Here is a 22,404-nt window from a genome sequence, read left to right as displayed (position 1 = left end):
CACCTTCCATCTCACACGACTTCTTCCCCCAGTAGCTTCTCTAAGATTGACCAAGTTACTGCTATGTTTGACTTGCTAACAACTGCGATATGGGAGTCTACTCTCCTTTCCATCCCCCATCTTCCTTTTCATCGCTCCAAGTGGTGTAATACATGCCCTATGAACCAATGATTCGATGATGACTGTAAGTCTTATCGCCACTTGCGTTTGACCTTTGAGACTTGCTTCACTTCTTTCACCAGCCTTCATCACGGTTACCGCCGTTTCCTTCACTCCAAGAAACAGTCGTTCATTAACTCCCAGTGTCACTCCTTATGTACCATGCTTTCTCAAGATCCCAAGTTGTTCTGGTGCACTTTATTCCCTCATCCCACCACCCCGCTCTCCTCCCTCAGTTTCATCTCCTTCACCACCCATACCTCCACTCTATTCGACATCTCGGGCCAACCCCCCCTTCACCTCACCCCGCCTCCCCATTGCCACCATCTCTTTACCCCCTCCAACACTCGAGGCCATCAGATACATGAGATGTAGTAGGATAGTCGACGAGGAGGGTTTTCAAGCGAAGCTCCTCAAGCTCTGTGCCTCAGTGTTGTGCACCTTTCTTCCCACACTCTTTAACAAAGTGGTATGCACTGGCTTCCCTAACTCCTGATTGAGACATGTTATCTACTCGATCCACAAGTTCAGGCTGACTTCAGACCCCAACACCTACAAGAATATCATGATTGGACACACCTTTGTCGAGCTCTACGCCACAACACTAAACACTACTCTTACTAGAGAGCTCGACAAGAGAGATTGTAGAGCTAGAGGCCAAGTTGGGTTCCATGCAAGTTACTAGACCATGGACCACATCATGACATTATGGGCTATTATTAAGGAGGGTCAGCACCGCTCTATGAAAGCTTACTGTTGCTTCATAGACATTCATAAGGCCTTTGACACATCCTGCCGAGGGCTCTTGTCAAGCAGCTCAAAGACATTGGGATTTCAGAGATTTTATTGATGACTATTATGATGTTATATGAGAATGTTGTGGGTAGATTCAAGACCCCTAAGGGTTTCTCGGCTCCTATCCAGAGCACTATTGGGGTGAAACAGGATTGCCCTCTTTCTCCCACACTGTTTGGCATTTATATTGATGAACTCAAGACCTTCCTCAAAGAGTCTTCGCTCCCAGGGGATGGTTGCTACTTACACCAGGTATTGATCTCTATTCTCATATATGCTAATGATGTGGTTCTTTTAGCTTCTTCTCCCAAGAGTCTTTGAAGGCTCCTTGACGGCTTGGGCTCCTTCTGTGACATACGACAACTGACTGTGAACTTGAGTAAGACTACGATTATGGTATTCAACCGTCTAAAGAGCTCTAATTTGCACTTTTATTTTTAGAGACGAGATTGAGATTGCCTCTTCTTACACATATCTTGGTGTCAAGTTTTTGGGACATCACTTCAGTATGAGACTGGCCATCTAGCCCAGAGTTAACAAGGGGATGTGCTCCCTTGCTACGCTAGAGAGACAATGCTTTAGACACCACTTCCAGGACACCATGTCCAAGTTGTCCCTTTTGGACTCCTTGGTTAGGCTGACAGTGCTTTATGGTTCAGCGGTTTGGGGACCGTTTCTTCTTGACTCAAACTAGGCCTCTATTGAGTGTGTTCAGACTTTGCTTCTCATAACGCATTATCAGATGTCATAGACTCATCCCCCATGACATTATTTTGGCAGAATTCGAAGCTCATCCTTTCAGACTTAGTGTCATTTTTTATATGGTTTTGTTTCTTCACCGACTCTGTGGCTTTGCGGACTCAACTACTGGTCATCATTGATATTCTTACTTGGCCTATTGCTCCTCTGTTGTCGTTGTTGCTTTGGATCCCTCCCCTAGGGGTCGATGTCGGTACATTCAGGCGACCTCTTTGGTGAGCTCTATTGGGATTAATATTGACCACCTCCCTCCCTTCTAATTTTCATTGGATGCTCCTGCCCATCTCCTCCAATAACCTCAGGAGTTGAACGGGCATGTCAGAACAAATATTTATAGAGAGTACATCACCATGACCTGGAGTAACCCTATTGGGGGGTTACAACCTAAGATGGCATTTTATGTTGAGCACTTCTTGGTTATCATTGATGGGGTTATTACACGACCTAGCTACTTATCACAACACTGGTGCCATGCCTTATGCATCTCCCTTGGATCTTTCAGCGTCAACTCCCACTCGTTACGGATACAAACTAATCATCATATGAGCAAAGAGGACCAAATTTGTCGTTTATGCTCCTTGTCTAAGGCTAAGACAAAGACCCATTTCATCTTCCGTTGCCCATCATACTATGAGATCAAAGGAAGGTTCTATTTCCTATTCAGAGAATGTAGTTCCCTCACAACTTTCTTCATTTACATGGATCATAGTTGCCTAGCACTCTATCTCAAGGAGGTGATGCAGCTCTGAGACTCCACTTTGCAGCGCTTAACCCCTCAGAAGGTCACAGATCAGCCCCTCATCACCACCTTCTTGAAGCGAACCTCCAACACCAACAATACCCCCGTGGCTGACCACTCTCGATCTGTGAGACCCCGTACCAGGTTTACTACTACTTTGACTCCTCAGCGACACCACTCCAACAAGTCAGAACAACAAAGTAGAGGTCCTTCATGCCCAAATTCATCTCGTTCAGTGCTGGAGTTCTGTCAATGGAAGGGTCCCTAGTACTTGCCTCCTTGTTGGCCCCTTTGTTGTTTTATTTATTTTGATCTTGCTTGCTCTTTCCCAAACACCGTTTGGTGTTTGTGTGTATGCTTTCAATCCCTTAGACCCTTGGCAGTCTTTTGTTGGACATTAATAGATTTATCTTATCTAGACTTTTTTCTCACATATTGGATTGGTAAGTATGTTAAGACTTTGAGGTGAGTAGTTTGATAGAGACCCAAATCTTGATTATAACAAATGGTATCTAAGCTAGATGTTTGCTAGAAAAGTGAGAAGCAAAGTATATTCTAAAGGGTTGATACTATCCTCCAATAGATATAATTATGGATAGAAAGCATACAATTTGTTCCATTAAGAGTTAGTGAATAAAGTTGATGTGTAAGCTACACCTTACATAATCTTTGTTGGGTAGAGGGTACTGAGATTTGATAGTTTTGGTTGTAAGGAGGGCATGTGGCTACAAAGGGATGAGCGATATGTTGATGAAATTGCTAGAAGGGTCAATAGAAAGGATGTGATGGATCATGAAGAGACCTATGAGAATTTAATTTTGTGAACATATTAGAAAGAAAAGAAAAATCCTTTATCAATTTTAAAAAATCAAAGAAGAATTGAAATATTTGATGCCCTTGAAAATGGGATGAAATTGGAAGAATGAGGAACAATTGTAAAGTTGAGTCCCATTATTATTATTTTCATAATAACATGTTTTTGATTAATGTTTATTATATAGGAAATAAAGATAAAGACAAATTTAGAGAAAAATACACTCGAAATTTTTATATTTGTAGAAAAATTTGTTTAATATAAATAAGTAAATCCAATTAGAAAAGGAAATAAGAAAATTGAATAACTTATTAATGTATCAGAAGAACGTAAAAAGAAATTGTTTGATTGCCATAATCTTTGCTTTTATATTGTGTAGGTATGCAAGTGTGTGTGTGTGTGTGTGTGTGTGTATATATATATATATATATATATATATATATATATATAACCTCATTCAAGAGGATTAAAAAAATAATGTAGTAGTGGTTATGTGTCCTCTAATGGGCATGAACATGATGGAAAATAAACATTTGATTGCTAGTAACAAAAGATTTTGATGTTCAATCCCTTCAATTCCTAAATGAGTTCAAATCCACGTATAGAATCTAGTTCCAAAGGAGGTTTCAAGGCTACCAATTTTGATATTTCAAAGAATTAGTTCCAAAGAAGGTTTTAAGAATACTAATTTTAATATTTCAAGGAAAGGTGCTTGTGTCCAAATGCATAAAAATTTGCTAATAAATGGGTTTTCTTTAGGAGTTCAAAGTTTAAACTCTAGAAGCAAACTTTACAAAGGTTCCTCAATTTGGTAATCAAATGGCTCTTAAGGTTGAGTCTAGAATGATTTTGTTGCCCTTACAAAAAACTTTGTCATCATTAGAAGACAACTCTAAAAGAGTTATGGGAAAGCCATTCTATAATAGCTACAAGACAAGGCCCATGAAATAGTCCACTTTTGGACTCTTAAGAAATTTTGATTGCACAATGGAAATTCTCTAGAAGATATGGTCCACTTTTAGTTGTTTCCTTCCAACCATCCAAACTAGGTACCTTGCATGTATCTATAAATATAGAATTGTTAGAGAAGGTAGTTCAGGTAAATAATTCAAATTACAATTGGCATTTCGCATAATGAATGGCATTGATAACTACCAAATTAGCTTTTTCCAAGAAATAGATGAGAGCACTTTCTTGTTGGATTTTTCCATAGGATAGACGATGTGTTGTTGTTGAAATTATACCTCATAATACTTAAGGACATGCAAGCATTGTTGTTTCATACAGAAGGTGACATTCAAATGAAAAATAATTTTTCAACAAGATCTAAGTCATCTACATATCTATTCTTTAGACTCTCATTTACTCTACTTGAAATTTGATATTCAAGATTGTCAATGGGTTATAACTATTTCAAATCACTAAAGGGAAATCTCTCCCAATGTGGAGTGAACTTAGTTTCAAGGAACACAATTAAGAAAATTAGTAGGTTTGTATAGCACATGTTAAAATTCCCAACTATGAATGGCACATGTCAAGAGCGTGTATGTTACTAACCAAAAACTTGGGAGGTCCTTGCCTTTCTTTCACTTTCTAAAAAACTAGTGGTTGGATATACTCGTGTATTTGACCTATTAAGCTAGCTGTCATGTTTAGGAATAATCTCCTAGTACATCCATGTCAGAATATAATAACAAAATGTATTCAACCATACGAGTTCCTTGTCCTTGGTAAATAAAACTCTTATTTAAGCCATATAAAAGCTCTCCTCACAATCTCTTGAAGTTGTTAGTCATCAACTTTTGATAACAACCCCTGCATACTTTAACTTTGGTGTTGTCAAAATTCAAGAATATTGTTGCGGACCCACAAATCCTAAAATTCATATAATGATTGCCTTGCCATACAATGTACATATGAATGAATTATTTTTATTAGAGAAAACATTTTAAAAGCTCATTACAAGCAAGGAAACTTGAACCTTCAACTCCAAGTCCCCTCCATTTGCAGATCAATAGAAAAACCTACAAAATTTCAAATCCCATACATTCCAAATAACTTGAATTTCTCAAATGTGATGTTGATGTATAAGAATGGTGGCCAAAACATGATAAGTAACACGCCTTGTACTATTCCCTAATCTTCCTCCTCTGAATGCACCCTCTATAATATAACAAAAATAGTGAATACAAGGCAATGTGAGTAGTAATTATTTCCTTCTCATCCTCGGGGCTCTAATATGGGCAAGGAAAGACCCACAAAAAGCACAAGAACATCTTAGAGGGCCCTAAAAATATGTCTACGAACTTATTTAGAATTCATCCAAGGATCGACAAGCACAATCCACTATCCCACTTGGTCAAGCTGACCTAGTTGAATAGAGTAAGCATAAAGCTGAATTCTTTATCCCTAGAACAAGAAATGATGCCTTGTAATTGATGTCTTCCCTATTCCTTGTGGTAACGGTAGGGGGCATCATGATCAAGATCTATTCATCTATTCTCAAAGGTAGCAGCTGATAATCTCAATATTAGTCATGGGTCTAACATGCAAGGACACATGGTGGTTGACCACACATACATGCTACCACCCATATTACCTGACATGACATCTTTATTTAAATTTCTTCACAAATGCCCATAATAAAATTCCTCATTCAGTTTATTCATTGCAAATACACGAGGCAAGAATAAAGAACACACAAAAGTTGTAATACGATAGCCAAATTATGTTTGATGCAAATGTTCATGCTGCTACCGCTTAACAAGGATCAAATGCCACAAATTGAAGTTGACAAGTTCTTAATACTTAGTTACATGCAAAATTTCTCCAGGTCCAACTAAAACAGCTATTAAAACAAGATTATCCAACTTTACACTTGGATTGAACTTTGAGGAGGCCACTTACACACCACCATTCTAAATACTCTCGACTGTTAGCACTTAGGAGGTGCCATTATCTTCGAGATGAGAACAGTTACTATTAAAATCGCTGTTTCTTGATGGAGGTACTATTACAAAATTTATAGTAGACACAAGAAATACATATCTAGTCAAAAGATTACATGTAACAGGGGGAAGCAAGTTTTAACCTGTTTAAGAACTCAAGAAATAAACACAATGAAGAATATATGTAGATTAGAAGACCATGCATGCATGGCATTTAATAGAAAGTTCTAAGAGCAATGAATTGTGAAAGAGAGAAAAGTAAAAATACAATTTGAAACTTTAAGGGGCTTGCTGATATGCCAAGCAATACAGCAAGAGTGAGCAGTCCTAGATGATTGTAAATTTTAAAATTAAAATATCTGAGCTGTGCAGAAAACATTACAGGATGAGCGTAGAAAGTAATAGAAAGGAAACAAAGGTTTGAAAGGAAAAAGTGAAAGTATGGTAACCATAAAACATTATGCATCAATCATTTATGTGATTTCCCAAACCAACACACAGCCTTGGCTGCATGTATCCATGAGCTAAGACCATTGCTTAATTACGTTCTACAACTTTCTCAGGAAAAGCTCATGAAAGGCAAGTATCAATCACTGATCCTTAATTGCCAGATTCCTTTGAAAGTATGTAGAAACCTGGAGAAATGATCCCACAGGGTTATTTATTTTTTTACTATTTTTTTGGGGTGGGGCGATGGGGTCGGGGGAACTGGCACATTATACTTCAGGTGCAAGCAAGAACCTTAGCTACAACCTGAGAAACCCCACACCCAGCACAGCTTGTAAAGTGGAATTTGAAGCTACAACCATTGTCCATGTCTTTGAACCTCTCAACTGTCCAGTCTCATGCACGGCCTCCAGAGGACTGTACTGTTATTTTTTGCAAGCACAAAGTGAAAGTATTTTTCCCATCAATCAGTCATAAAGATCTCTTCTGGTAGATGGAATCACAATTCCTTTACTATACCTCCCAAAGCTCTCTAACTTGCAAGAAATAATCAGGAAAGGACTGATAACCAAGCATCAAAAGCAAGAATCTTGTAGAAACAAACAGATTTTAACAGGCCAACAGTTCCACAGGGTAGCAATGCACTTTTTCTTAATCCTACCCATACCACCAGTAATTGAGAGTGTCTACAATAGGCCGTTATCAACATGATACTAAAATAGAAGGTATCAAATTTTGCTAAATTGCAGCTTGGCAGGCATACTGCTCGCTGAAGTACAAAAGGAAAAAAGAATTCAAGACACGATGCTTGTGGTTTTGCTTCATGCTCACTTCACTTGTCATCCTCATACAAAATGAACATGATTATTTTTCAGCTGTCTTCTTATATGAGATTTAAACTGATGCACCAAGAATAAACAGCAATCATACATAATGACAATAGAATTGGCTTTAAAAAATTACCATGTCCAAAAGTGCCTTGCTTTAGGACTTCCTGAAATATGCAAATCAGATTGATAACAACCGATCATTGCCTCTGCCCTGAATCTATAGAGAGAAACTTAAAACTTCTGAGTGAATCCTCATGTGTGCTCTTCCTGGATGGATTTCGAGTTCCAAGAACCCTCCTTGAATCAGATGTAGTTGCCATAGAACTACGTTGCGCACTTGAAGAACGAAGACTCCTAGGCACAAATCTACTTAGGGAACGGGACTGTTCACTGACTTCAGCAGCTGTAGTCGGCTTGCTTGAAATAACTGCCCTCCTAGATAAACTTCCAGCTCGTGTAAATGAAGAACGTGCACGGTCAGTTTCTTGGCCCTGCCAGTTAACATTGAAGTCAATTGTAACACCCCTTCTTTCAGCCCGTTAACCCTTTCACCAATAATATGATGACTTCAACCAAGCAAAAATTAATAATATGATGACTTCAAATTAGACAGAAACAAAATAATTCAGTTGTAATTTGCAAGTCAAAAGCCTATCAAATTTAACTGACAGTTAAATTGCAAGTCATAAATAAAGAAATTGAATTTTGACACTCGCAAATATATTTTTATAAGTCAATGTACTTTATTGATTCACAAGTAAACACATAGCAGACAGTGGTATCCGTTTCAGAATTTTAGGAAAACATATTCATCTATAGTAAATCCACTTTACCACCTCTCCATTCCATATAGTTATTTAATTTATATGTTTTATGGAATCTCTAGCAATTACTTCATACAACTCTCACTTTCCCAACATGGGTGAGGCTAAACTTGAAGGATCATTATGTAAAAATTACTATTGACTTTTTTCCAAATTGCCTAAAAAATAAGTCGCTGAGAATCCATATCATTACATCACTAAGATGCTGATAAACTCACACACAATCTCACCCAGCAGCATAAATAGAATTACATCACTAACGCACACATGCTGTAAAATGCTAAATTAATTTTAACAAAATAAATGTATGCAAGCAACCAACAAAGAATAGCATTTTTGTGGATTAAATTGTCTATGTCTTGTATAAGATTAAAAGCATAATTATTTGCATCTTTGTTCACTATCTCACCACTTCTTTTGATGTTGAAGGATCATCTAGACCTGTACTCTTGTATTTATTATGATCCGCTGATCCATTTTGAAGAAAATTATTAACTCCATTAGACCTTCGATGAGTCCCTTCACCTGTTCCAGGCCTTCGCTCCCGACCATCATGCCCAGCTGAAAAAATGATCAACTTTTATAAACATGTAAATTCTTCCACTATTAGATAGAAGTTGAATTTGAGGACAACAAAAATTGAACATTTTGAAGATATGGAGTGAAAATATTGCAGAAATTTTTGGAAATTAGCAGAATAAAATTAAAACAGAATTGAATAATTAATATATGAGAAGAGAAAATTCAAGTTGATCCCGGGAAGTCATCATAGATTCAATCTGATAAGTATTTAGTGATATTTGATCATCGAAACACAACTTATCCGTGTGGAAAAGAAGAAGAATATGGATATGCGAGAAAGATTATTTACTCCAAGCAAATGAAATATTTTATTTTTCAAATCAACTGCTCTAATTCTAAAATTAGCAGAATACATAATATAGTCTACAAACTTGAAAAATGAATATCTCATAAAGTTCTGCATGAGTCGTCTGGATTAAAACTGTCTATATCTTTTTGGATCAAACTATATGATCTATCATAAGGATTGTAAGCACGTAGTTTTTATCCAAAAGCCAAACAACACTACAATCTATAAATATCTCTATCTCAGCTATAATCTTCAACAATAAAATCTATATTTATTGTTACTCCATTTTGAGAAGGGTGTGCAAATATTTATGGGTCTCTCAACTATGATGAGTGTGTGTGATGTCTTTCATTAGATATTGACTATTACTGCTTGCAGAATACAGTATCATTTGAAGCTCTTGTAGCATTGTATCTGAGACTATTGTTGAGGAAGAGTTGTAAATATGAAGCGATTGAGAAATCTTTCTGTCGAGTTCTATTCCTGTGCATGTGATAATTGCAGAGGTCTTGTTCTATTCATTGGTGCATGTATCTGTTGCAGATTCTGTGGAACTCTGTATTCTTTTGTATGCGTTATTCATCATATGTAGTCTGTAGATGAGTATTGCTGTGCATGTTGTCAGTAGTGCATAAAGAGTCCAGACACTTCTCAGTCTGTGAGTAAAGCACATTGAGTCTACATTACTGTAAAAGGAAACCAGTATTCAAGCTTGCAGACTTCGCATTTGTGAGATTTGCATTCATATTCATCCATTATTCAATAAAGCTACTTTTCTTGGTGTGGCTGGATTTTGCCCTCAAGGGTTTCCTATGGCAGGAGCACCTTAGTCATTTTGTTGTGAATTGTAATTAGTGATGTAATAAGGTCTAAAGGCAACAAATCTTGTAAGATTGAGCCTTCATTAGAGCCATTTTGTTTGTGAACCCTGGTTGATGGACTTGGTCAGTTTTGGAGTCTTCAGCCACCAAGGGTGGTCATAGTGCAAATTTTGCTTCGGAAGGTTATTCAAGGGTTAATTAGGTCTTTTAAATGATTTCTAGGTGATTTGGGTCACTTAGAAGAAATTTTGAGCAGTAGAAGTGCAGCTTTGCAACTTTTGCAAAATGTTGCAAGAATGCAACTCTGAGCCCAAAAATCACTTGGGAATGGGCATAACTGATCCAAGAGCACATAAAAGGCCTTGGAAACTGTTTTTAGAGTTGGTTGAATCAATCAAGGCAAGAAACCAGCTTGTGTACAAGATTTTGCTCTGTTTTTTTCTGTTTATCAGCACTGCGACTCCTAGCACATTGATTGGTTTGGCAAAGTTATTGTTTGGATCTTAAAGCCTATTGTTTTAGCTATCTTTTGTACCCGGTTTGAAGCTCTAAAGTTCTGTGTGAAGAGAACCATGTAATTCTCAATCAACACAGGTCTAAAACCCTCAAAACCCAGGGTTTCGTACAAAGAAACATTTTCCCAAGCATTCCACACAGGTCTAAAACCCTCAAAAGCCAGAGTTTCGTACAAAAAAAGCATTTTCCCAAGCATTCCACGGTCAGAACTTAAAATGCCTTCTTGGAATGCTACGTATGCTTGTATAGTTTGTTTTTGTTTAGTTTTTAGGCTTGCCAAAGTTGATACACTAAAATTACAATGATGCTCTACGTTGATCACCAGGCAATGGTGAGTCAGGAAGCAAGGAAGATAAGGTGTTTGCAAGGAGCAGTGGATTGAAAGGTGGAAACTGACAGATTGGGTTTCCTTAGACATATATAGACCTCAATCAAATGCACAGACCTCAAGATAGGGTGACTGGTGATGGATTGTAAACGTTCTTGGTGAAACCATGTCAAAATTGCTCAGTCTGGTTGCAATTCTTTGATATTGTATAGAGCTCCCAAATGGGTGTCAGAAACAGCCATTAGATGTTGGGATTGTTCAGATGATTGGTAAGTTAAAAGCCAAATACTCGATATGCAGGGCTAATTGGATTAGGCCTATTAGGATTGCTCCTAGTAACTTGAAGAATTGAACAAGTTTGAGCAGAACCCATCGGTCCATTGAATGAAGGAATTGAAACCCACCTATTTGAATGCCATGAAGGCTATTAGAACAATGGAGTCCTGGTTGATGGAGGAATGGTGATAGAAGTCCTTTGGAAGGGAAACAACTTAAAAGGTTGTGCAAGGCATAATCTAGTAACAAGTGAATTGTCTAATTAGAAACCAAGAGGAAGGTTTAGACAAGTCCCTGGTGGGACCTTGAGAAGGCCACTGGAGTCATACCCATTGGATGGTTAGTGTGACTAAACTAGCTAGTTAAACCTAGTTGTTTAACAAACCACAAGTTCCTCTGCATCATATTGGTATCAGAGCCAATATTGGTGTGATCAGTTTGGTGTATGTCAGACACAAGAGTCAATGTTTCCAGACATCTTTGAGGCAAGCAAAATGCCTCACAAAGCAATGAATCTAAAAGCCATTAAGCAGTTGGTGCAAGAAGTGAAAACTGAAGCACATGAACAAGAATCCAAGAAAGACGAGGAAGAGGAAAAAGGAAAACTGACTGAATGGGGAGATATAACAGATGATGAAGAAGAAGAGACTCTTAGAATAGAGGTGACTATGTCGCCAGAGTTAGCCAAGGACCAAAAGGTATTCATAGATGCCTTTAAATCCGTTAGTAAAGACCATTTTGATGGGTTACCTATCTTTAAGGATAACTTGAATGGGGAAGAATTGTTAGACTGGATAGATGCAATGAACAATCATTTTGATTATAAAGAAGTGTCAGAAGACAAGAAGGTTAGTGTTGCAAAGGCTAGATTGGAGGGGTCACTGCCTTAGTATGGTGGAACATCGTGCAAGACGATAGAGTGCAAACTGGGAAGAAAAAGATCAATTCTTGAGAAAGAATGCAGATCAGATTGAAGACCCAATTCTTGACTGCAGACTATATGTGCAGATGCACAAGAGGTTACAAACCTAAAGCAAAGAGACTTGGATGTGAATGCTTACACATAAAAATTTCACAAACTCAGTTTGAGGGCCAAGAAGCAAGCAAATGAAGTGGAGAAGCTAGCTAGGTATATGAATGGCTTGAGACAGAATATCCAAGATGAGATAAGCATCCTAGCCCCTGGCACTGTTCACAAATGCTTTCAGTTGGCATTAAGGGTTGAAGATAAAATCTAGAGAAGAGGGGAACAGAGCCAAAGAAATAGAGGTGGCAGAGGATATAGAGGAAGAGAAACCTTTGGCAGAAGTAATGTGCTAATAGAGGAGGAGAAACAACACTGACTGAGGGTAGTGGAGAAAGTAGTGGCCGAGGTGGATCCTACAGAGGAGGCTACAGAGGAAGGAGTTACTCTAGGGGCAGGTTTGGAAACTAAAGTAGTTGTACCACTGTATTCACAAGCAAGTGTTACAATTGTGGTCAAGTTGGGCACACCATGAGCATATGTCCAAAAAGGGCTACTAGTTCCCATGGAGGGTAAAGAAGAACTCACTTAGTGCAAGAGGAAGATAGTTGCAGTGTGACTTCACAAGTAGGGAAAGCAAGACCAATCATGGAAGGTGAGAATCTCATGCTTAGAAGAACATTGTTGAAGGTGCCACAACACAAGGAGCTGCCCACAAAGGAAAACACTCTTCAGAACTACATGTAAGTCCCATGGTAAGATTTATAAGGTTATAGTTGATTCAGGTTCTACTGAAAACATGGTAGCCTTAGAAATGGTAGAGGAATTGAAGTTGAAGAGACTACCTCATATTAATCCGTATAAGGTGCCATGGCTCAATAAGGATCAACAAGTCCTTGTCGATGAACAAACTTGAGTAGAATTTGAGATAGGGGGTTCTAAGCACAAAGTGTTGTGTGACATACTCCTTATGAATGTCTGCCATCTGTTTCTAGGTCGTCCATGGCAGTATGATGTTAAGGCCATACATGATCGGGAGAGAAACTCTTGCATGATAACCAAAGAGGGAAGGAAATACCAAATGGATCCTTTTCCTGATCAGGGAGAAGACAAATATGTTGGGTCTAGTGTCATGCTACTCAGTGGTAGAGAGTTCCTTAGGGTGTTGAATCATAAAGTGGCCAAGGTCAAACCTAAAGAAATAGTAAAAACAGAGGATCAACCTGAGGTACCTGCAGAAGTCCAAAAATTGTTGGAGCAGTATAAGGACATTGTAGTCAAGGAAATACTGTCAAACCTAAAGAAATAGTAAAAACAGAGGATCAACCTGAGGTACCTACAGAAGTCCAAAAATTGTTGGAGCAGTATAAGGACATTGTAGTCAAGGAAATAACAGATGCGTTGCATCACATGAGAGACATTATTCATCAAATAGACCTAATACTAGGATCTACATTACCTCACAAAGCTGCCTACAAGATGATACCTGCACAAAATGAAGAAATAGGAAACAAGTGCAAGAATTGTTGGATAATGGACTTATAAGGAAGAGTTTGAGCCCTTGTGCAGTTCCTAAAGGATTAGCACCCAAGAAGGATGTAAGTGGAGGATGTGTAAGGGCCATAAATAAGATCAACATTAGATACAAGTTTCATATGCCTAGGATAGAGGACCTAATGGACTACTTGGGTGGAGCATGTTATTTTGCCAAGGTGAATTTCAAATCAAGATACCATCGAATCAGGATCAGGCCAAGGGAGAGAGGAAGACAGCATTCAAAACCAATGAAGGATTGTATGAATGGTTGGTGATGACTTTTGGGCTCACAAATGCACCTAGCACCTTTATGCGCCTAATGAATGAGGTATTTGTTGAGTTCATTGGCAAATTTGTGATAGTGTATCTTCATGACATTTTGATTTTTAGCAGGACTGAGGAGGAACATCTCAAGCACTTGGACATGGTACTCAGGCAGTTACATGAAGAAAAGTTGATGTTCAACTTGGAAAAGAGTGAGTTTCTAAATACTGAACTAGTGTATCTTGGTTTTGTAGTATCATGGGGCTGTTTGAAAATGGATCCTTCTAAGCTAAAGACTATCCTTAATTGGCCAACTCCCAAATCAATAGGGGATGTGAGGAGTTTTCATGGGTTAGCTTCATTCTGTAGGAAGTTTGTAAGAAGTTTCAGCCACATATGTGCCCCTATCCTTAATACCATCAAGGGTGGAGTCAAGTGTCACTTTGCTTGGACTGATAAAGCTATTGACAGTTTTGAGAACTTGTAGAAGAAAGTTGCTGAGTTACCTTCCCTGAGGTTGTGAAACTTTTACCAAATGTTTACAAAAGAGTGTGATAGAAGTAATTTGGCCATAGGAGTTGTTTACAATAGAGTGTGATGCAAGTAACTTAGCCATAGGAGCAGTCTTGAGTCAAGAGTACCATCTAGTAGCATTCTTTTCAGAGAATGCTCAATGAGGCTAAACAAAAGTATTCCACTTATGACCTGGAGTTGTATGCCATGGTACAAGTCTTAAAGAAATGGAGGCATTACTTGTTGCCTAAAGAGTTCATTGTTTACACTAATAATCATGTCCTTGGCTACTTGAATAGGTAGGAGAAGTTGAGCCAAAGACACCTAAAGTGGGTTGAGCGGTTGCAAGCTTATACTTTCATCATTAAGCATAAGAAGGGTACCACAAACAAGGTGGTCAATGCTTTGAGCAGAAGAGTCCTTACTATATAGGAGATTCAATTGCAAAGTGCAGGGTTAGAAGAATTGAAAGACTTGTATAAGGATGAAAAAGATTTTGCAGAGGCCTGTAAAGGTCTAAAGGAAACAAATCTTGTAAATTTGAGCCTCAAATAGACCCATTTTGTTTGTGAACCCTGATTGATGGACTTAGTCAATTTTGGGGTCTTGAGCCACCAAGGGTGATCATGGTGCAAATTTTGCTTAGGAAGGTTATTCTAGGGTTAATTAGGTGTTTGGAATGATTTCTAGGTGATTTGGATCACTAAAGAGAAGTTTTGAATAGTAGAAGAGCAAAATTGCAAAGTTGCTAAAAAGTTACAAAATTGCAACTTTGCAACTTTTTGCAAAATGTTGCAAGAATACAACTTTGAGCCCAATTATCACTTGGGAAGAGACACAACCGATCCAAGAGCACATAAAAGGCCTTGGAAACTGTTTTTGGAGTTAGTTGAACCAATCAAGGCAAGAAACCAATTTGTGTACAAGATTTTGCTCTGTTTTTTTCTACTTATCAGCACTTTCTCATACTGCAACTCCTAGTACATTGATTGGTTTGACAAAGTAGTTGTTTGGATCTTAAAGCCTATTGTTTTAGCTTTCTTTCATTCTTGGTTTGAGGCTCTAAAGTTGTGTGTGTAATCCACACAGGTTTAAAACCCTCAAAACCTAAGGTTTTGTACAAAAATGCATTTTCCCTAGCATTCTACAGTCAGCACAAAAAATGCCTTCTTAGAATGCTAGGTATGCTTGTATATAGTTTGCTTTAGTTTAGTTTTTGGGCTTGCCAAAGTTGATTCACTATTTTTACAATGATACCCTAGGCTGATCACTGGGTAGTGGTGAGCTAGGAAGCAAAGAAGATAAGGTGTTTGCAAGGAGCAATGAATTGAAAAGTGGAAACTAATGACAGATTAGGTTTCCTTAGACATATCCAGACCCAATCAAATGCATAGACCTCAAAACAGGGTGACTGGTGATGGATTGTTGACAAAATTGCTCAGACCAGGTTATAGAACTTAGGAGCAAACCCAAGTACAATTCTTTGATATTGTATAGAGCTCCCAAACGGGTTTCAGAAACTGCAAGTTTGGATTGTTCAGATGGTTGGTAAGTTCAGAGCCAAATACTCGATTTGCAGGATTAACTGGATTAGGCCTATTAGGACTGCTCCTAGTAACTTTAAGAATTGAGCAAGTTTGAGCAGAACCCATTGGCCCATTGAATAAAGGGATTGAAACCCACCTATTTGAATGCCATGTATGGTATTAGAACAATGGAGTCCCGGTTGGTGGAGGAATGGTGGTAGAAGCCCTTTGGAAGGGAACAAGTTAAGTCAGTAAGGTTGTGCAAGGCACAATCTAGTAACAAGTGGATTGTCTAATTAGAAACCTAGAGGAAGGTTTAGACAAGTCCCTAGTGGACCCTTGGGAAAGCCACTTGAGTCATAACCACTGGATGGTTAGTGTGACTAAACTGACTAGTTAAAACCTAGTTGTATAACAAACCACAAGTTCCTTTGCATCATTTCCCCAGCGTAATCTTGGTATCTTTTTCCTTCATTTTATGTTATGCTGTTATTCTTGATATCTGGTTCTAAACTTAACGTGGTATCAGAGCAAGGTTGGATAACAGCAAATAAGGGTATTCATGTTTAGGCAGTTTTCAAGATTGACTGGGGACTCGTGTGTAATTCTTTGAAGGAAGGAAAGATATCAGATTGCAGATGATCACAATGAAGAGGGAGTTTGTCTCTTGCAGGGGATGAAACACCTTCATTTTCTTATGTTTGTTTTTATATATCTTGTGGGAGTTTGAAGGCACAGATTTTCAGCTCAGAATTAATCCTGAAAATGAAACTCAGCTCCAGTTAAAGGTATTGTAGGTCTGTGCAACTCAGAATTAATTTGATATTTATTTGGAAGCAATGTAATTGTTTTGATCTAAGCTTTATTTAATACTGAGCATTATGACCATGTAATATGGTGGGCTCAGGTCTTATTTGAGGGGATTGTCATAAGTTTCAAATATATTGAGTGAAATATTAAATCAGTCTTATAAATTCAAAGTTGATTTTCTAGTGTATAGCTGAAGCTGGTTGCCGCAAGCCTAAGGATAAAAGGGAATAATAATTGTTAAATTTTGACAGGACGAAAGTTACATTCCTGAGCATTACATGCTTGACCATTGGCAATATCCTCTTCTTGAATCAACTCTACCACAGTTACAAGGCCTCAGATCTGATTGAAGACAGATTATATTCAGAACAGCTCATCTGTGTTCTTAGCAGTGAAACACAGAGACTCGCACACCCTCCCAAACCTCAAAGTACCCATCCCCAAGACATCCCCGCACTGGGTACTTGGAGTACCCGAGTACCCCCACCTCTGCCATTCCACCACCACACCACCGCTAGGATGGGTACTTGAATTTCTATTTGAATTTTGATTTTTGAATGTTACTATTGAGTACTATGTCACAGGATTCAAGTTCGACAACAATAAAATTTGGATGAAATTTGACTAGGACAAAATGTTCGGAAAAAATTCGTCATTAAATTCATCTTATATTAATTTTATTATTAAAAATAGAAATTATTTATCTTTAAAATTTAAAAAATTATGTTAAACATAAATATAAATAAATAAATTTTAAAAGTCATTTATATTATAATATTTTACAACTTATATAAAATATTCTTAATATAATAATTAATATATTATATTATATACTAAAATTAATATATTATAATTTAGATATTTAAAATATTAAACTTTAATATATATATAATAAAATACAAATCAAATAACAAATATTTTATAATTTAAAATAAAATTTAAATGTTTAAATTTATATTTTATGTTGTGTATTAAACATCAAATCTAAATGATTTAATAAAAAAATTATTGAAAGGACAATTTGAAAGGAAAAGAAAACTTTAAAATAAATGGAAATGTTAAAAACTAAATCTAATATTTATATCAAAAATGCAGCTGAGTGTTAATTCACAAATCTACATGTTGAGCTATTTGCATTTTGTAAGATTTTGCCCAGTCGGAGTACGTGGTTTTCTCCCAGTCATATTTACCCCATTCAGCAACTCAGAAAAAATCGTTTTTGTCAGGGGTGGATTCATTCATACAGACCGCTTGACCTTGAAAAGCGGTGACAAAAACATTCGCGGATGAACCAATTTGCATCGCCCGACCTAGAAAAGCCCTTGTAAATGCGTTTTCAATATATTTTATTTCAAAAAAACTTTATGACCTTTACGTGTACGAATATGGGGCAAATTCAAACGATTTTTTGGCAGGGTTTTTCAGTTCGCCGAATTTCGAACTTCATGGCTGAAATGCGGCGAACCCTGTGACTTAGATTGAGTATGTACTATGTTACTATGTTGAATGTTCAACGGTTTTAGTTCGTGTTACAATTTTTAAGTTCTATATGTATAGTATACAACACCCCTCACTACCCGTCCTCCCCTTGCTGCCATCCCCTAGCCGTCCCAAAATTGAGGCCCATTCTCCACCCGTCTCAGAAACTTGTCCCGGCATCCTGACATATGCCAGTACTGGTGTTACACTGGTTCTTAGTTAACAGAAATGCAGTTGCATCAAGCAGGTTTGGTTGTCTTTAAGTTACAACTGAATTATATTATACATGGATCATAGGGAAATGGGAACTTGGGGGGAGTTTTTACCAGAAATAAAACCTGAGATAACCCTGGGAGAAACCCTCCTCACCGAGGGAAACAACCCAGCCCACCACAAAAATCCTCTTTTATTCAATTCTTCAAACCAATTACAAAAATCTCTGCCCTTGATAATGAATCCTTGGTACTAGGTGATCATACATGATCAGAAATATTGTTCTCAATACATAGATATGCTAGATAAGCTCACGGTATATAAGCTTCATAAACTGAAACTGCAGTACATAAACCACAATACAAAACTGAAAGACTCATAGTATATGATCTGTTAAAACTACAGACGATAATCAAATAATTCTGCCGCTCATGTAAATGTAACATATACCAGAATATATATAAACATGAATACTGAAGTACATAAACTGAAACTGAAACTGAAGTAGGTAAACCAAAACACAAAACTGAAAGATTCACAGTATATGATCTGTTACAAACTATAGAGTATAATCAAATAATTCTGCCGCTCATGTAAATCTAACATATACCAGAATATATATAATAATGAATACTGATGAAGAAATTTTTTGAAGTCTGCCAACGCAACTGAAAACTGCTTCTTCAGAATACCAGAAAATCGAACACCTAACATATAATCTTCAGACACACGAACAAGCTTGCCCGCCTAAATACACTCAGAACGGCAGAAATAATTCTTTCTCACAATAAAAATCCCCACGACCAACACCCAGCACGAACATGATAATGCCAACGAAAACATAGAAAAAGTCTAGAAATTCATTATAATAAACCGTCACTAGCAAGAAGCACCATTGAGTTGTAAACTGACAGAGGAAAGGAAAAAAAAGATGTCGTTCATAATAATTGCCATGAAACAACCCAGTAGAGAGAAATAAAGATGCCAACCATGCAACCATGAGGCGACCACATAAGCCCAGCAGCAATGAAAACAGATCAATATGCACATGGAGTCCAAGTACATGGACATAGAGATAAGAAAAGATATGGAGCCCGATGACAAGCTTGAACAAATAAACACACATTTGCAAAGGCATCTTCAAATGAGAGAGAATGGCATCAAGGAAGACTTGACAGGAAAATATGGAGGAGATTAAGCAAGTAGCAGATATCAGAAATCAGATCTCTATAGCAGCTACAAATCTCAACATTCTGTAGACATGAACATCATGCAATATTTTTTTTATATGTTTACCATTTTTAATGAAGAACAAAGCATTATTTGAGATGTTTCTGCCTTGACTGAGATCCATATGGAAATGTCACTGGGACAGTGGGAACTATGTTGATCAATTTCTATATGTATTCTATAACACAATTTGCAGCCAGGAGTTTAGCCACAACTTGGTTATTATCATCATAGGGTGGTATTAATGAACTGGTGCTCTTCAGATACTCTGGCTGAGTGCCACACCAAACTGAACAAGACCTTGCTGCTTATAAGTGTCAAAACTTTTGTATTGGAGAAAGTGACATATAAACTCCAATTCCTATGTAACATGGTACCACTGGAACCTGAGTATCTACCGGACACATTAGCAATGTTTCTTCAAAATTGAGAAAGGTTTGAACTCGGAATTATTGATTATTGAGACACAACTGCAGTTCTCTGTCATCTACATCAGAAAGTTTTTCTTCATTGTCTAGGTGACTTGTCTGCTGCTGCATAAATTAAGTAATAGATGTGATGAAGGTTTGAGCTGTTGTGACATAGCTGTATTTTTTATAATTGATGCCGTGTTCTTTGCGAAATCTGTTGATGTAACCAAATTTTGCTAGTTGCTGTTCCTATTTTGGGTGTATCTGGAAATCTGAATCTTTAGGTATAAAGTTCAGGAAAGAACAATTGGGGAATTGTGAAGAACATTAGACAATTAAGAGATAAGAATTTCATGAGTTTTTGAGTTGTTATTAATTCTACATTAGGATAGTGAATCATGTATGCTTCTAAAAATTGGTCTGTTTGATTCTATTACTAATCTCTCTAAAATGCTTCCAGGATGGATCAAGAAGCAACAATTGATGATGGGAGATTACATGCAAAGTAATGAGGATGGGAGATGCTGCTTGCAGCCATGGGACTAAATTGGTTACCCAACATCATTAAAAAGGAAGAACCTATTCAGATTATCATTAAAAGAAGAAATGACATTTAGGGAGACTATTTAGTTGGTGAAATCAGATTCAGAGGGAGCTAGTGTGACAAGAGGAAGAATGCCTAATTATTTGCAAGCTTGTGTGGCAGTGTGACTGCTAAAGCTCTCTGATTGGTCAAACATGGAATTAGCTCTCTTTTTGTGACAATACAAGCAGTAAGAATGTTGCATCTACAATGAGAGGGAATCTTTAAGAAAGTCACAGACGTTCTTATGTTGGGGAAAGTAAGATGCTGGAGGGGGGGGGTGTTGAATCGGGATCTTCAAAAACCTTTTACAACTTCAAACATAAACTATATTTGACATCTTCACCATAAACCCTTATCTCATCTTAACCTTATATCAAATCAAACATTTATTACAATATAATATCAGATCTAACATCTAATAACATGAGTAGAACATATAAACAATGAATCAACACATAACACAAATATTTGGTAACACAAAAACCCTCCAAGGTGAAGGTAAAACTGCGATGATGATGACACCCACAAAATCTTCACTACTGCAACAAAAAGGTGTGCCTGTTAGGGCGATAAAGTTTGTTCACTTCTGATGATCTACCCTATGAGGGGTCTGCCCTATTAAGAGCTTACAAGACTTATTCAGTCTACCTTGATTAAAGGATTTCAACAACTACACAATTAAGTGAGCACTCTATTACAAAATTTACATAGATCTGTTAGGTCCACTCTGTTAAGAGAATCACCCTGAGACACCTATTAAAATGAATCAATACCTTGATCTTTCAGTCTGCACTTGAATGCTGATTACAAATCACCTCTTTCCAATCAGATATCACCTCTATGTGATAGATATACTTTGTCTCCTCTCTGCATTGCTTGGTCGCCTCATTGCTTCTAAACTTGACTTCACTGAATTCACCTTCAGCTTTGCAACCTCTCAAAATTAGGTCTTAAATCCTTCTCAAATAGTTGTTTGGTAAAGCTTCTAGATCATGATCAATGATCTAGATTCAACCTTTTTGCCACTTAGTCCTTCTAATTTTCTGATTGGTTAGTCACCTCTCGTAGGGATTGATGTTCCTTAATTACATGCGTAATCAACTTCTTGATTATCTCCTCAGTCGTAAAAATACTCTTCCAACTCGATAAAAAGGGTTTAATTTAATATTTGTGCCATTCCAAACATTTATACAAAATTTTGTTACTTGGGACATATAGTATACTGACGCTAGGCACAAACTGATTCTTCATGTTGGCCTCCGACCTTCACTATGCTCGGCCTTCACTGAACTGTTCAGTCTCTCTATCACTCGGCTTATGTTGCTTCTGAACAACTCAGCAATCGCTGGAGTACTCGGCAACACTTGGATTTCTCGACAGTCTACTGCTCGGCAACAACTGATATATACATCTCCTTCCTTACATAGCATTACTCGGCCTGTATAGAATCACTTGTTTGCAGTGTTGACCGGATAACTTTGCCTACTAAATGACTAAGTGTTTTGCACTAATTGACAATACTAGATTGTCATTAGGGTACACCTCTTATATTGTTAATGAGTTTTTCTCTGCAAAATAAGTTCGAGGTGAAATCCCTTGTTCCACCCTCTACAAATAAGTATGGTGGATCCATTCTCTACGAATAGGCATGGTGGAGATGCATTCTTCTTCAAGAAAAGTCTACGGTGAAAGCCATCATTCCACCCTTTATGAGTAGGTATAGTGCATCCACCCTCTGCTAATAGG

At 37.5% G+C, this 22,404-nt stretch overlaps 1 protein-coding gene across 2 annotated transcripts in view; it reads right to left on the bottom strand.

Annotated features, from left to right (window-relative positions):
• Nucleotides 1-7,372: 7,372 nt before the first annotated feature.
• Nucleotides 7,373-22,404, bottom strand: part of LOC149549712 (serine/threonine protein kinase HRR25-like) — a 32,575-nt gene continuing 17,543 nt past the window's right edge. For both annotated transcript variants that reach the window (XM_089792994.1, XM_089792996.1), the window contains 2 exons: nucleotides 8,725-8,876; nucleotides 7,373-7,982 (listed from right to left, as the gene is read on the bottom strand). In XM_089792994.1, coding sequence (XP_089649120.1) covers nucleotides 7,689-7,982; nucleotides 8,725-8,876 — 446 coding nt within the window. In that variant the 3' untranslated portion in view covers nucleotides 7,373-7,688. The remainder of the gene's footprint in view (nucleotides 7,983-8,724; nucleotides 8,877-22,404) is intronic.

This window comes from Cupressus sempervirens, chromosome 7 (genome assembly GCF_028749045.1).
Source record: "Cupressus sempervirens isolate cs-2001-9-10 chromosome 7, ASM2874904v1, whole genome shotgun sequence".
NCBI lineage: Eukaryota > Viridiplantae > Streptophyta > Pinopsida > Cupressales > Cupressaceae > Cupressus > Cupressus sempervirens.
Note: the sequence above shows the minus strand (reverse complement) of the source record. Positions and strands in the feature narration are given on the sequence as shown.